General features: G+C 38.4%; 1 protein-coding gene across 4 annotated transcripts in view; it reads right to left on the bottom strand.

Annotated features, from left to right (window-relative positions):
- The window catches only part of rufy3 (RUN and FYVE domain containing 3), a 66,208-nt gene that overhangs the window by 34,015 nt on the left and 16,308 nt on the right, over nucleotides 1–15,885 (bottom strand). For all 4 annotated transcript variants that reach the window (XM_061895836.1, XM_061895842.1, XM_061895852.1 and 1 more), the window contains exons 3-9: nucleotides 13,439–13,556; nucleotides 13,258–13,359; nucleotides 11,438–11,561; nucleotides 5,865–5,929; nucleotides 5,670–5,735; nucleotides 5,529–5,598; nucleotides 1,117–1,209 (exon numbers count right to left, since the gene is read on the bottom strand). In XM_061895836.1, the coding sequence (XP_061751820.1) occupies nucleotides 1,117–1,209; nucleotides 5,529–5,598; nucleotides 5,670–5,735; nucleotides 5,865–5,929; nucleotides 11,438–11,561; nucleotides 13,258–13,359; nucleotides 13,439–13,556 (638 nt within the window). The remainder of the gene's footprint in view (nucleotides 1–1,116; nucleotides 1,210–5,528; nucleotides 5,599–5,669; nucleotides 5,736–5,864; nucleotides 5,930–11,437; nucleotides 11,562–13,257; nucleotides 13,360–13,438; nucleotides 13,557–15,885) is intronic.

Below are 15,885 nucleotides of genomic sequence, written 5' to 3' on the forward strand. Positions count from 1 at the left end.
GTGGGTGTGTTACCACGGCGACGTCACATTCTGACGTCATCGCCTCCAGCGCGATAAACAGAAAGGCGTTTAATTCGCCAAAATTCACCCATTTTTTCTGCACCATCAAGGTATATATTGACGCTTACATAGGTCTGGTGATAATGTTCACCTTTAGAATGTCTCTGACAATCTTGCACTTTCTGTTTTGGAAATGACATGAATGTTTGTGCCACTGCTTAATAACTGTTTAATAAATACAGTTTTGCTAAATTGACTTAGTTGTGATTTCCCTCTCTGCATGAACGTTTAAAATGAGCATATATTAATGCGGTATGAACAAGAATGTTTGAATGTAGACACATAGAATCATCATACTGCTGTGATTATATGCATCAAGTGTTCATTCAAGGCCAAGGCAAAATATTGCGATATATATCATGTAACCTACTCAGTGGCCTTGTGGTCAGTGTCAGCCCTGAGATCGGTAGGTTGGGAGTTCAAACTCTGGCCGAGTCATACCAAAGACGATAAAAAAATGGGAGCCATTGCCTCCCTGCTTGGCACTCAGCATCAAGGGTTGGAATTGGGGGTTAAAACACCATAAATGATTCCCGGGCGCGGCACCGCTGCTGCTCACTGCTCCCCTCACCTCTCAGGGGGTGTTTAAGGGTGATGGGTCAAATGCAGAGATTAATTTCGCCACACCTAGTGTGTGTGTGTGTGAGACAATCATTGATACTTTAACTTTATTGTGATGTGGCCTAAAAATATCGAGATATTAATAAAAGGCCATATCGTCCAGCCCTATGATAGATCATGTATGTTCTCTGCATATGCATGCCTTTAATTAATAACATTTCTAGCGGAGTGTAATTGCAATAATTAAAACCACAGTGATGGATCTGGAGGTCTTTTCAAAATTACGACATAACTGCATTGCACAAAACAGGTGTTGATAAAAGACTTCCCTGCTCTGAGATGTTTCAATACATCATGTTGGAGGTTTTCAACCTCTTGTGCTAATAAAAATGCTTTTTTCAGCATCTTTATTTATGTAAATTACATATCGTACAGATAAATACCTGTATCGATAGGGAATATCGATAAGGGTATCGTAGAAAAAGGAGACTTCACCTTCCTGTTGGACTCCAGCTGATACGAGCTCTCTTCCTTCACTCGCTCCACGTCTTCTTGTAGCGTGATGATCCTGTTGTTGGCCACCGCCAGCTACAACGCAAAACATCACACATTACATCACAGCACACTCTTGTGGACCAGTTTGCTCACTGCAAGTGCCGCGAGGTGCACGTCTAGAGTATTTTCTTCTGTTTAGTGCTTTGAACTCTACGTAAAAGTTCTGTTTCGTCTTCTAGTTGCCCCGAGTGTTTATACTTTCATGGATTCTTCATTCATAACTCCAAGCAAGGTTTGTAAGTTTTACAGTATAAATAATACAATTCTTACATACTAAATTATGTGTGACGTCACTAGAAGTGTTTCCATGACATACTGTGTAGAACTCTGGGGAACCACTTTTAAAACCATAATTAATGATATTGTTTTGCTGCAAAAAAAAGCTGTACGGCTAATAAACAAAGCAGGATATTATGACCATACCCATCCATTATTTGTTAAATCAAAACTTATGAAATTTCAAGATATTGTTTATTATAAAATAACACAGATAATGTTCAAAGCAAAAATAAATACTCTTCCAGAAGGAATTCAAAAATACTTCTCTCTACAGACCAGCAAATACAATGTAAGAGATGAATCTAAGTTTATTTTACCAAAAGCAAGATTAGTTGTCAAACGTAGATGTTTATTTGTTCTCGGTGTTAATTTGTGGAATTCTGTTGGTAAAGAAATAAAAATGAGTGACTCAGTATTTAATTTCAAAAAGAACAAGTCACAATGTATTTTAAAAAGTTATGTGAACTAGAAATTTATGTTTGTTTGGTTAAATGTTGTATTTAGAAGGTATGTATGTTTATCTTTTTACAAAAAAGTGCATGTGTGTAAGTACATATTTTTGTATTATTTGTTAAAGGGCAACTAAAATGTAAATGCTGAATGACTATAATTATTTTTGTATTACAAAATTATTAGAAAAGGTAATTGAATGTAAAAAATGTTATGTGTTGCTTTGATAAACTGCACGCATCATGGTTAGCCACCTCAGTAACGGGGATTTTCCGATTGTTTGTTTGTTGCTTTGATAAACTGCACGCATCATAGTTAGCCACCTCAGTAAAACACATGTCCAACTCTGAAACACTCAAAGCAGAAAAAACTTGTTCTAATTTAACTGACTCCTTACCCAGACCAGTAGTCTCGCATTTTCCATCTAAATCCGTCTTCGGGATGGAGGAAAGTGGTGTTCTGTGGGGATTAGCCTTCTGCTTTGTTTTTAGCCCCGCTCGCATCACAGTAGTCGAGGCGAGACGTAACAAACGCATGGATAATGATCTCAGCGTCTTTAGTGGACAGAATGGAGCGAATTTTAGCGATATTACGGAGATGAAAGAAGGCCGTTTTACTAACGCTTTTAATGTGTGCCTCAAAGGAGAGAGTTGGGTCGAAGATAATACCCAGATTCTTTACAGAGTCGCCTTGTTTAATTGTTTGGTTGTCAAATGTTAGAGTTGTATTTATTATTTTCGGGTCTCCCCATGTCTAGCATTAAAAGATTACAGTTGGTACAAAATGCGGCTGCTAGACTTTTGACAAGAACAAGAAAGTTTGATCACATTACGCCTGTACTGGCTCACCTGCACTGGCTTCCTGTGCACTTAAGATGTGACTTTAAGGTTTTACTACTTACGTATAAAATACTACACGGTCTAGCTCCATCTTATCTTGCCGATTGTATTGTACCATATGTCCCGGCAAGAAATCTGCGTTCAAAGGACTCCGGCTTATTAGTGATTCCCAAAGCCCAAAAAAAGTCTGCGGGCTATAGAGCATTTTCCGTTCGGGCTCCAGTACTCTGGAATGCCCTCCCGGTAACAGTTCGCGATGCCACCTCAGTAGAAGCATTTAAGTCTCACCTTAAAACTCATTTGTATACTCTAGCCTTTAAATAGACTCCCTTTTTAGACCAGTTGATCTGCCGTTTCTTTTCTTTTTCTTCTATGTCCCACTCTCCCGTGTGGAGGGGGTCCGGTCCGATCCGGTGGCCATGTACTGCTCGCCTGTGTATCGGCTGGGGACATCTCTGCGCTGCTGGTCCGCCTACGCTTGGGATGGTTTCCTGCTGGCTCCGCTGTGAACGGGACTCTCGCTGCTGTGTGTTGGATCCTCTTTGGACTGGACTCTCGCGACTGTGTTGGATCCATTGTGGATTGAACTTTCACAGTATCATGTTAGATCCGCTCGACATCCATTGCTTTCCTCCTCTCTAAGGTTCTCATAGTCATCATTGTCACCGACGTCCCACTGGGTCATTATTGTCACCAATGTCCCACTGGGTGTGAGTTTTCCTTGCCCTTGTGTGGGCCTACCGAGGATGTCGTGGTGGTTTGTGCAGCCCTTTGAGACGCTGGTGATTTGGGGCTATATAAGTAAACATTGATTGATTGATTGATTGATATAAGCTTTTTTGCTTCTGCCTGTTTCAGTCATGTTATTCATTTTTGAATCGTGATCCATGTTTGAATATGTTTTTGTTAGACTGAAAATAAACTGAACTGAACATATTTGTACGTGTTATTGTAATGGAATCAAGCTAGCCTCTTCAGCATTAGCTAATATACTAACACGTTGACGAGTGTATGTTACTATTATTAACTTACAATGGCATTATTTTTGTATATTTTCAGGTTCACAATTTCCTTAGTAAACTCACCAAAATGTCACCGTGGCGTTATTGAGTCTGTTTAGCTGACAGGAGCGCTAGCTTCCGCAGCTAGTAAGTCCATTATGATGACTTCTGTTTTGCTTGATCAGCCATTTTACTGCCGTGTTACAGACACCGCTTGGAAACAATGAAGGTATGTAAATAAACATTTGCAAAATATATCATTTCACAACGCTTATCTGCGGTTTATAGCACAGTACGGCTAATAGAAGGGAAAAAAAATGTTTTCTTCTAAAATATGGTGAGTGCGGCTTATATACTGATGCGCTCTATAGTCTAGAACAGGGGTAGGGAACCCATGGCTCTAGAGCCAGATGTGGCTCTTTTGATGACTGCATCTGGCTCTCGGATAAATCTTAGCTGACATTGCTTAACACGATAAGTAATGAATAATTCCGCTGGGAATCACAATGTTAAAAATTACGTTGAAAAAATTAAACATTCTCATGCATTTTATTCCATTCATCCGTTTTGTACCGCACCTGTTCAAGAAATAACAATGTTATTAAAAAGAATTAGGGACTTATTATACTCTAGAATGTTGTTTTTACTTAAAAAATGCACGCATTTAGTTGTATTCAGTGTTAAAAATGTGATATGGCTCTCACAGAAATACATTTTAAAGTATTTAAATAAATAAATGATAAATGGGTTGTACTTGTATAGCACTTTTCTACCTTCAAGGTACTCAAAGCGCTTTGACACTACTTCCACATTTACCCATTCACACACACATTCACACACTGATGGAGGGAGCTGCCATGCAAGGCGCCAACCAGCACCCATCAGGAGCAAGGGTGAAGTGTCTTGCTCAGGACACAACGGACGTGACGAGGTTGGTTTTCATGGCTCGCTCAGCCAAAAAGGTTCCCGACCCCTGGTCTAGAAAATACTGTAGTTAAGATTAGTTGCGGATATATAAGATAAAAGACAATTAATCATTAATTAAATATTGTAATCATTGGACAGCCATAATACTAGGAGATATACCTAATTTGAGATTGTATTTATTTTTATTACCACACATCCTTTAATAACAATGATCATATTGTAGCGGTTGATTTACGGACATAATTCACCACACCTAGTGCTTGACCTTATTGTTATTATTCACTGTACTGTTCGATTGTGCAAATGACAATGTTGTTCTGTTTCACTGTACTGTTCAATTAGGCACATGACAAGGTTGTTCCGTTGCAGGTAATTCGGCGCGGCCCCTTTAAGTGGCCGTCAGGAGATTCTCCCAAAGGTGGGGGTTTGTTGTTCCCGCCATTTTGAGTGTTTAAGTTTCAGTCTGTTTTGTTCTAAAAAGATAAAGGACGCACACGTTTTTGTGTGTCAACGATACTTGAAGTTGTCTTGCTTTCACGCTACAAGCACAACAATATATTATCTTAGAAGTTGAAAACATTGTTGCACAATAAACAATATATACAATACAGCCATTATATTCTCTTATGCACCCCAAATCATCGAGTTAAAAATTGTACTTATGTACAGTTTAACGACCATTGAAAATAAAAAAAATCAGTCAATCAAAGTTTATTTATATAGCCCTAAATCACAAGTGTCTCAAAAGGCTGCACAAGCCAAAACGAAACAAAAAAACATTAAAATAACAGCCTCTTCTCAATATTGAGGTCATAAAATAAAAATGATAATATATACAGTATAAAAATATTTTTACCTCTTCTGTTAGCTTCGTGTTGGACTTCTCTAGAGCGTCCACTTTGGCCTGGAGGTTATTTACTGAAGCACTAATGAGACAAGACACAACACACCGTTTAGCCTCAGTCGCACATCGAAGAGGAAGCTGCTGGTTACCAACCTCAAATGTCTGTTGAGCTCCTCCACGTAATTCTTCTGGTCCAGAATGGCTGTGATCTGACCGTCACTGGAGAAAGAGTCATGGATAGATTAAAAATTTGCAAAAACAAAGCTTAAAGCAGACGGTGGGACTTCTCTTGGATCTGTAACATGATCACACCTGTTGGTACGTTAGTAATAAAGAAGCGGCCCTCACCCTTCTGCACTCTTGCTGCTGTGTCCGCCGTCTTTCAGGTACATTGAGAAATCAATCACTCCCACCTGCCAACAACATTTTACAGTAAATCAATGACACCTGAGACCACACTTTAACTTTAGTGAATAAAATACAACTAACACATATGTGTGCTGTCATGGAATTAAAAGAAACCAATGGTAATATTAGTGATTTCCAGAGCCCAAAAAGAGTCTGCAGGCTATAGAGTGTTTTCTATTCGGGCTCCAGTACTATGGAATGCCCTCCCGGTAATAGTTAGAGAGGCTACCTCAGTAGAAGCATTTAAGACCCATCTTAAAACTCATTTGTATACTCTAGCCCAGGGGGTCACCAACCTTTTTGAAAGCAAGAGCTACTTCTTGGTTACTGATTAATGCGAAGGGCTACCAGTTTGATACACACTAAAATAAATTGCCAGAAATAGCCAATCTGCTCAATTTACCTTTAATAAATATAAATATATTATATTAAATATACGGAAATTACGGACATTTTTTTGTAGAGAATAAATGATGAAAAAACAATTGAACGGTTTAAAAGAGGAGAAAACACGAAAAAAAATTCAAATACAATTTTGAAACATAGTTTATCTTCAATTTCGACTCTTTAAAATTCCAAATTCAACTGAAAAAAATGAAGAGAAAAAATAGCTAATTTGAATCTTCTTGAAAAAATAAAAAAAAAGAAATTATGGAACATCATTAGTAATTTTTCCTGATTTAGATTAATTTTAGATGACATGTTTTAAATAGGTTAAAATCCAATCTGCATTTTGTTATAATACATAACAAATTGGACCAAGCTATATTTCTAACAAAGACAAATCATTTTTTCTTCTAGATTTTCCAGAACGAATAATTTTAAAATAAATTTCAAAAGACTTTGAAAAGGATTTAAATTTAATTCTACAAATTTTCTAGATTTGCCAGAATAATTGTTTTGAATTTTAATCATAATAAGTTTGAAGAAATATTTCACAAATATTCTTTGTCGAAAAAACACAAGCTAAAATGAAGAATTAAATTAAAATGTATTTATTATTCTTTACAATACAAAAGATACATTTACTTGAACATTGATTTAAATTGTCAGGAAAGAAGAGGAAGGAATTTAAGAGGTAAAAAGGTATGTGTTTAAAAATCCTAAAATCATTTTTAAGGTTGTATTTTTTTCTCTAAAATTGTCTTTCTGTAAATTATAAGAAGCAAAGTAAAACATAAATGAATTTATTGAAACAAGTGAAGACCAAGTCTTTAAAATATTTTCTTGGATTTTCAAATTCTATTTGAGTTTTGTCTCTCTTAGAATTAAAAATGTCGAGCAAAGCAAGACCAGCTTGCTGGTAAATAAATACAATTAAAATAATAGAGGCAGCTCACTGGTAAGTGCTACTATTTGAGCTATTTTTAGAACAGGCCAGCGAGGGTGTCCTTTTTTTTTCTTTTCTTCTTTGTCATGAAAAAGGGACGTTTTTGTCATGAAAAAGGGATTTTTTTGTGGTTGGTGCACTATTTGTAAGTGCATATTGTGTTTTTTATGTTGATTTAATAAAAAAAAACAAAAAAAAAAAAAACATTTTTTTTTTAATAAAAAATTCTTCTGCGGCCCGGTACCAATCGGACAGGTTTTTTAAATGTTGATTTTGCACTATTACGTTATATAATTATTGCTTGTTCAAGCAAATCAGTGTAGCAAACTGAGCAATAATTAACAAATTATTCATGCACTTTCTCTTGTTACTTCAAGGCTTGAATGTTTGATTCGTTCATTACCGTTATTTTATTTTCAAATTTATTATTAGCCTGTGGACAAAGTTTATTTTGATATTTACCTCAGAAGGCTGCAAATAGAAAAGAGGCACTCAATTTTTATTTACATTTTATTTGATATGCCTTTGATATTTTTTATTATTACTATTTGAAACTAAATTTTGCATGTCACTATAAAGTTATATAAGCCCTGCTTGTTCAATATTCAATGCAAAACTTGTTTGGGTTCCTATTAAAAGGTTAATTTGTTCAACCCTTGGCCTGCGGCTTTGTTCAGTTTAAAATTTGGGATAAGGAGCGCTTCATTTTCTCACCCGAACATACCTACAGCACAGTAAGTGTAATAGTGGTGTGAATATTTGGCCATCTTACAATTACATCCAGAATCAATAATCGATTCAACACGATTCTAGATTTAAATCGATTTTTGCAATGTATTATTTGGTATAATAATAATAATGAAACTTTTTCAAAACAAGTTACAGGTTAGAGAAGCTCCTTCTGGTTGCATGAAGATGGTCTAAAAACGTTTTTTTTTTTTTTTAAATTGAGTCTTATGGAAAAGAAAAAACTAATTTTCTTTTTCTTTCCTTAATACATTTTGAAAATTACTGATTAAGAATCGGAATGAGCGACTTGGATATGAATCAATCTTTTTGTGCACTCCTAACGGGAGAATCTCGCCTCATTGGAGAATGTTTTTGGGGACAAAAATATTTTCTATTTATGTTATATTTATGTTATTGGATTTATTGGTACGACATAGAGCTGGGCGATATATCGAATATACTCGATATATCGCGGGTTTGTCTCTGTGCGATGTACAAAATGACTATATCGTGAGTATTCCAGTATACGTTCTCACGCAGTTGCTTTTAGCTGCGGGCATTACACTACAGGTGTTTGTCACTCTTGTCTCTCCTTCTCAGAGACATAAAACAAGCGAACCTTCTTACATACGTCACATGCGTGCAACATCATACGCCCTCGCGGAGCAGAGGTAGCGGCATGGGTAAAGTTAGCTGGGGTGCTAGTGGCGCGGTGCGAGTGGTAATACGAGAGAGAGATGGTGTGAATCTGGTAACAAATAAAGGAATAATTAATTCCAAGAAAAACAGCACAGCGTCCATTGAAAATTATTGATAAACTGTTAATACTGTTTAGACAAAAGTGTATATTATATATAGTATTTATACAGGTGTGTGTGTGTCTGTGTGTGTGTGTGTGTATATATGATGGACATATGTGTATTTTGGGTATATGCATGTGTGTATGTATGTGATTATGTGTGTATATGTATGTATTGTATGTATGTATGTGTATATATATATATGTATCTATATATACATTGTATATATGTGTGTGGTGTATATATATGTGTGTATATATATATATATGTATCTATATGTAAATTGTAAATATGTGTGTGTATATGTGTGTGGTGTATATATATGTGTGTGTACATATGTATATATGTAAGAGTGTGTGAATTTAAATGTATTATATATAGATAATCTATAGAATCTATGCAGCAACCACTGAACTGAATTATATTATTTGTATTATTGTATTATATATTGTATATATATATTGTATATGTATAGGGGTGGGACCTAATAAGTTTACTTCTTCCCACTCCCTTTTGAGCCAATCTTGACATCTACAAAAGATTAGGCACATGTAATGTTTTCAATGTAGGTGTAAAAATAATGTATTTATATATTTCTTTTGTATTTTATGTCATTCTCTTGTTTTGTTTGCATGGCTCAAAATAAACCATTCATTCAATCATTCATTGTCTGGCGGTGCTTTGGCTTCAAGCGGGGAGATTTTGAACAAGTAAGCGGCAAAAGCGTTGCGACAAAAAGTAGCAGCACTGCTAATGTGTAGCATCATTTGAAAAGTCACCCGCTAGAGAATGAAGAGTGCTTGAAACTCTGCATGTCAACATCTCCATTCGGTGCCACACCAAAAAAATGCCCAAGCAAGCATTTCCACATCAACACCGTATGAAAAAAATAGTCAACAACTGAAGGAGATAACGTCGGCAGGAACCTACTACATAGCGAAAGACATACACTATTTGATTTCCTATTATGTAGCTCATTTTTATTTTACAGTTATTTAATTATATTGTGTGACATCATGCACAAAAGTGCACTTTATTTGTTTTGAACTATTGTAGTGGCATTCTGTATAAAAACTACATTTTAATTTAGTGTTATTTTGATATGTCATCTTACTGACATCATGCACAAAAGTGCACTCATAGCTTGTTTTAAAATGTCTCTGGCAATCTTGTACTTGGTTTTGGAAATTACATGAATGTTTGTGCCACGGCTTAATAACTGTTTAATAAACACGGTTTTGGTAAATAGACTTAGTTGTGATTTCCCTCTCTGCACAAAAGTTTAAAATGAGCATATATTAATACAGTTTGAACAAGAATGTTTTAATGTAGACATAGGTGTGAGTTTTCCTTGCCCTTATGTGGGCCTACCGAGGATGTCGTAGTGGTTTGTGTTGTGGTTTGTGCAGCCCTTTGAGACACTAGTGATTTAGGGCTATATAAGTAAACGTTGATTGATATAGAACAGGGGTGTCAAACTCAAATACAGAGTGGGCCAAAATTTAAAACTGAACAAAGCCGCGGGCCAAGGTTGAACAAATTAACTTTTTAATAGTGACCCAAACAAGTTTTGCATTGAACATTGAACAAGCAAAGCTTATATAACTTTATAGTGACATGCAAAATTGAGTTTCAAATAATAAAAATAATAAAAAATACCAATTGCATATCAAATACAATTTAAATACAAATTTAATGCCTCTTTTCTATTTGCAGCCTTCTGAGGTAAATATCAAAATATATTGTAGCGTCCCGAAAGAGTTAGTGCTGCAAGGGTTTCTGGGTATTTGTTCTGTTATGTTTATGTTATGTTGCAGTGCAGATGTTCCCCCAAAATGTGTTTGTCATTCTTGTTTGGTGTGAGTTCACAGTGTGGCGCATATTTGTAACAGTGTTAAAGTTGTTTATACGGCCACCCTCAGTGTGACCTGTATGCCTTGCATTCACTTATGTGTGTGTAATAGCTGCATATATTATGTGAGTGGGCCTGCACGCTGTTTGTATGGAGGAAATGCGGACGTGACGACAGGTTGTAAAGAATGCTAAAGGCAGTGCCTTTAAGACACGCCCTCAATATTGTTGTCCGGGTGGAAATCGGCAGAATGCTTGCCCCGGGAGATTTTCGGGAGAGGCACTAAACTTCGGGAGGATTGGCAAGTGTGAGAAATTGCGGTGTTACAGCGGCACCGCTGCTGTGTAATAACGGCGGGCCAGCTGTAATGTTAATTTGATATTGCCTCAAGGGCCAAATTAAATTACACGGCGGGCCAAATTTGGCCCGCGGGCCAGAGTTTGACACCCATGATATAGAATCATCATACTGCTGGGATTATATGCATCAAGTGTTCATTCAAGGCTAAGGCAAAATATCGAGATATATAACGTGTATCGTGACATGGCCTAAAAATATCGAGATATTAATAAAGGCCATATCGCCCAGCCCTAGTACGACATCATAATTAGCCTGATACTTATTTTGCACCGCTAAAAAAACGTGTTAATTTGGATAAAACGTATTTTTACCTTTAAAATCTATTAATGTTATTATACCTATAGTACTCCGACATGAACTTATAAACCCCTTATTTCATTATGTACAAATGTTATTTCAGGCCACAATTCTCTACTTCCTCCTTAAGTCATTTGTGCCCAACCTGCGAGTCCAGGTCTTCTCCTTTCATACACAGGTTGGCGTCAATGACGTTGAGCCCCACGAGCAGCCCGGCGATAACGGCGCCCTCCTCCTCCATCATCAGTGCGTTGGGCTCATAGAATTCACTAGGAAAGACGAAGACAAAATCACACATTTATCAAAGGGGAAAATTATCACAATTTCAGAAGGGTTAAAACCAATAAAAATCAGTTCCCAGTGGCTTATTTTATTTTTCAAAGTTTTCTTCAAAATTTTACCCATCCCGGAATATCCCAAAAAAAGGCTTTAAAGTGCCTGATTTTCGCTATCTGCGAAGCCACCGTCCATTTTCCTGTGACGTCATCCAATGATGCCGATACAAACAACATGGCGGATACCACGGCAAGATATAGCGACATTAGCTCGGATTCAGACTCGGATTTCAGCGGCTTAAGCGATTCAACAGATTACGCATGTATTGAAACGGATGGTTGGAGTATGGAGGCAGATAGCGAAAACGAAATTGAAGAAGAGACTGACGCTATTGAGCTATTAGCAAATGACGCTACTCGGCCATGTCTGCCTTAGCATCGCCGGTAAAATGTGCAGACCAAACGATCGTGACTTTCGCATTGAGCAACTTAAATCCGTCGATTAGTAAGTGTTTGTTTGGCATTAAATGTGGGTGGAGGTAAACGCTGAATGCAAATACAGCTACAAATGTACATACAGCTAGCCTAAATAGCATGTTAGCATCGATTAGCTGGCAGTCATGCCGCGACCAAATATGTCTGATTAGCACATAAGTCAATAACATCAACAAAATTCACCGTAGTGATTTTGTTGACTTTATCGTTGGAAATGCATCTGCTTTGAGTGTCGCATGGAATCCATTCATCTCTGTGCCATGTCTGTCGTAGCATCGCCGGTAAAATGTGCGGACCAAATGAAGGACTTTCGCATCTCTTGACACTGGAGCAACTTATATCCGTCGATTGGTAAGTGTTTGTTTGGTATTAAATGTGGGTGGAGGGAAAGGCTGAATGCAAATATACCTAAAAATGAGGCATAACGATGCAATATGTACATACAGCTAACCTACATAGCAGGTTAGCATCGATTAGCATGCCGTGCTAATGAATGCACATTCTACATAAATCAACTTGAATATAACAGAGCTGATTTGACTTGCTGCGTGTAATGTGTTTGAGAAAATGGCGTTGACTACCTAGGTGACGTCACATTTTGACGTCATCGCAAGGCTTCACGGTGGCAGAGGGGTTAGTGTGTCTGCCTCACAATACAAAGCTCCTGCAGTCCTGGGTTCAAATCCAGGCTCGGGATCTTTCTGTGTGGAGTTTGCATGTTCTCCCCGTGAATGCGTGGGTTCCCTCCGGGTACTCCGGCTTCCTCCCACCTCCAAAGACATGCACCTGGGGATAGGTTGATTGGCAACACTAAAATTGGCCCTAGTGTGTGAATGTGAGTGTGAATGTTGTCTGTCTATCTGTGTTGGCCCTGCGATGAGGTGGCGACTTGTCCAGGGTGTACCCCGCCTTCCGCCCGATTGTAGCTGAGATAGGCGCCAGCGCCCCCCGCGACCCCACAAGGGAATAAGCGGTAGGAAATGGATGGATGGATGGATGGGCTCCGAGAGCAAATAATAGAAAGGCGTTTAATTCGCCAAAATTCACCCATTTAGAGTTCGGAAATCGGTTGAAAAAATAGATGGTCTTTTTTCTGCAACATCAAGGTATATATTGACATTTCCATACATCTGGTGATAATGTTCCCCTTTAAGAGGGTTAAGACAATGTAGGTGTTACTTAAAACGCCATCGACCTGAGCAGGTCCTTCCTGTTGATGATGGTCTTCATGTAGTCGGAGAGCTTCTTCTGCATCAAGGCAAGTCGTAACCAGGCCCGGCCTCTTCCTAAAGGGGTTCTGTCGCCCACAAAGCAACATGTTTCATCAAGGACAATCGTTCCATTGTTGTGAACTACATCAACGTCAATGAACTCACTTGAGGCCAGGCAGGTCTTTCACACTGGCGGTGATCTCCCCAGCCTCGGGTGTCAGCTTCTCCACCAGCTCTAAGGCTCCCCAAAAGGACTTGTTCTGGCCCAGGAAGGTTTTCTTGGCTGGTGGGTTGAGAACACCAAATGGAAAAATGACACAATGCATGGTGGAACCTCATATTTGCTAATATTTCCATTGGCGAACTTTTCGATTGATCCAAATATGCCCGCCCCTCAACCCCTCAACTTCCTTCCCCCGGATTGTAAATAATTTAATGTATATACTCTGATGATTAACTTGTGTGATGACTGTTTTATGCTGAGAGTATATACTTGTACCACAAATTGATTAACGTGGACCCCGACTTAAACAAGTTGACAAACTTATTGGGGTGTTACCATTTAGTGGTCACATGTACGGAATATGTACTGTACTGTGCAATCTACTAATAAAAGTCTCAATCAATCAAACAATCAATCAATCAAGCCTGGGTGTGTAGACCAGGGGTCGGGAACCTTTTTGGCTGAGAGAGCCATACAAGCCAAATATTTTAAAAAGTATTTCCGTGAGAGCCATATAATATTTTTTTTAAGACTGAATACAACTAAATGCGTGCATTTTTAAGTAATACCAACATTTTTAGAGTATAATAAGTCTCTTATTCTTTTATCTTAAAACTCATCTGTATACTCTAGCCTTTAAATAGACCTCCTTTTTAGACCAGTTGATCTGCCGCTTCTTTTCTTTCTCCTATGTCCCCCCCTCCCTTGTGGAGGGGGTCCGGTCCGATGACCATGGATGAAGTACTGACTGTCCAGAGTCGAGACCCAGGATGGACCGCTCGTCGGGACCCAGGATGGACCGCTCGCCTGTATCGGTTGGGGACATCTCTACGCTGCTGATCCGCTTGAGATGGTTTCCTGTGGACGGGACTCTCACTGCTGTCTTGGAGCCACTATGGATTGAACTTTCACAGTATCATGTTAGACCCGCTCGACATCCATTGCTTTCGGTCCCCTAGAGGGGGGGGGTTGCCCACATCTGAGGTCCTCTCCAAGGTTTCTCATAGTCAGCATTGTCACTGGCGTCCCACTGAATGTGAATTCTCCCTGCCCACTGGGTGTGAGTTTTCCTTGCCCTTTTGTGGGTTCTTCCGAGGATGTCGTAGTCGTAAATGATTTGTGCAGTCCTTTGAGACATTTGTGATTTGGGGCTATATAAATAAACATTGATTGATTGATTGATTTTTAATAACGATGTTTTTCTGAAGCTAACCAACAATAAATAAAATACTTCTTACCATTAATGCGACTTCTTGAACAGGTGCGGTAGAAACTGGATGGATGTTTTATATTTTGAATGTTATTTTTGACACTGTGATTACCAGCGGAATTATTCATTACTTATCGTGTTAAGCAATGTCAGCTAAGATTTATCTGAGAGCCAGATGCAGTCATCAAAAGAGCCACATCTGGCTCTAGAGCAGTGCTTCTTAACCTTGTTGCAGGTACCGAACCCCACCAGTTTCATATGCGCATTCACCGAACCCTTCTTTAGTGAAAGATACAATTTAAATGTTTTTTTCAAATTCAAGACAGAGTTACCGTATTTTTCGGACTATAAGTCAAGGTTTTCGATTTACAAACTTTGTTTAAGAATAAATGATAAATGGGTTGTACTTGTATAGCGCTTTTCTACCTTCAGGGTACTCCAAGCGCTTTGACACTACTTCCACATTTACCCATTCACACACTGATGGAGGGAGCTGCCATGCAAGGCGCTAACCAGCACCCATCAGGAGCAAGGGTGAAGTGTCTTGCTCAGGACACAACGGACGTGACGAGGTTGGAATTGAACCAGGGACCCTCGGGTTACGCACGGCCACTCTTCCACTGCGCCACGCCGTCCCATCAATAACAATATTTTCCGGACTATAGAGCTCACCGGGATGTAAGCTGCACCCGATCAATTTTATAAAGAAAACCTTTTTTTTACCATATATTAGCCGCACCGGACTACAAGCCTTTGATTGATTGATTGATTGATTGGTTGCACAGTACAGTACATATTCCGTACAATTGACCACTAAAGGGTAACACCCGAATAAGTTTTTCAACTTGTTTAAGTCGGGGTCCACATTAATCAATTCATGGTAGTTTAATACATTGCAAAATCTGTTATTCACACATACATTGTTTCCAAACGGTGTCTATGACATGGCAGTAAAACGGCTGATAAAACAAAACTGAAGTCATCGTCATGGATCCCCCGCGGAAGGTAGCTCTCCAATCAGCTAAACAGACTCAATAACTTCACTGTGATGTCTTGGTGAGTTTACCGAAGATTTTTTGAAACTGAACAATACAAAAATAATGCCACTGTAAGTTAATAATACTAACAAAGACACTCGTTAACGTGTTGGCATATTAGCTAATGCTAATGATGCCAGCG

The sequence above is a fragment of the Nerophis ophidion genome, linkage group LG01, assembly GCF_033978795.1.
Source record: "Nerophis ophidion isolate RoL-2023_Sa linkage group LG01, RoL_Noph_v1.0, whole genome shotgun sequence".
Lineage (NCBI taxonomy): Eukaryota > Metazoa > Chordata > Actinopteri > Syngnathiformes > Syngnathidae > Nerophis > Nerophis ophidion.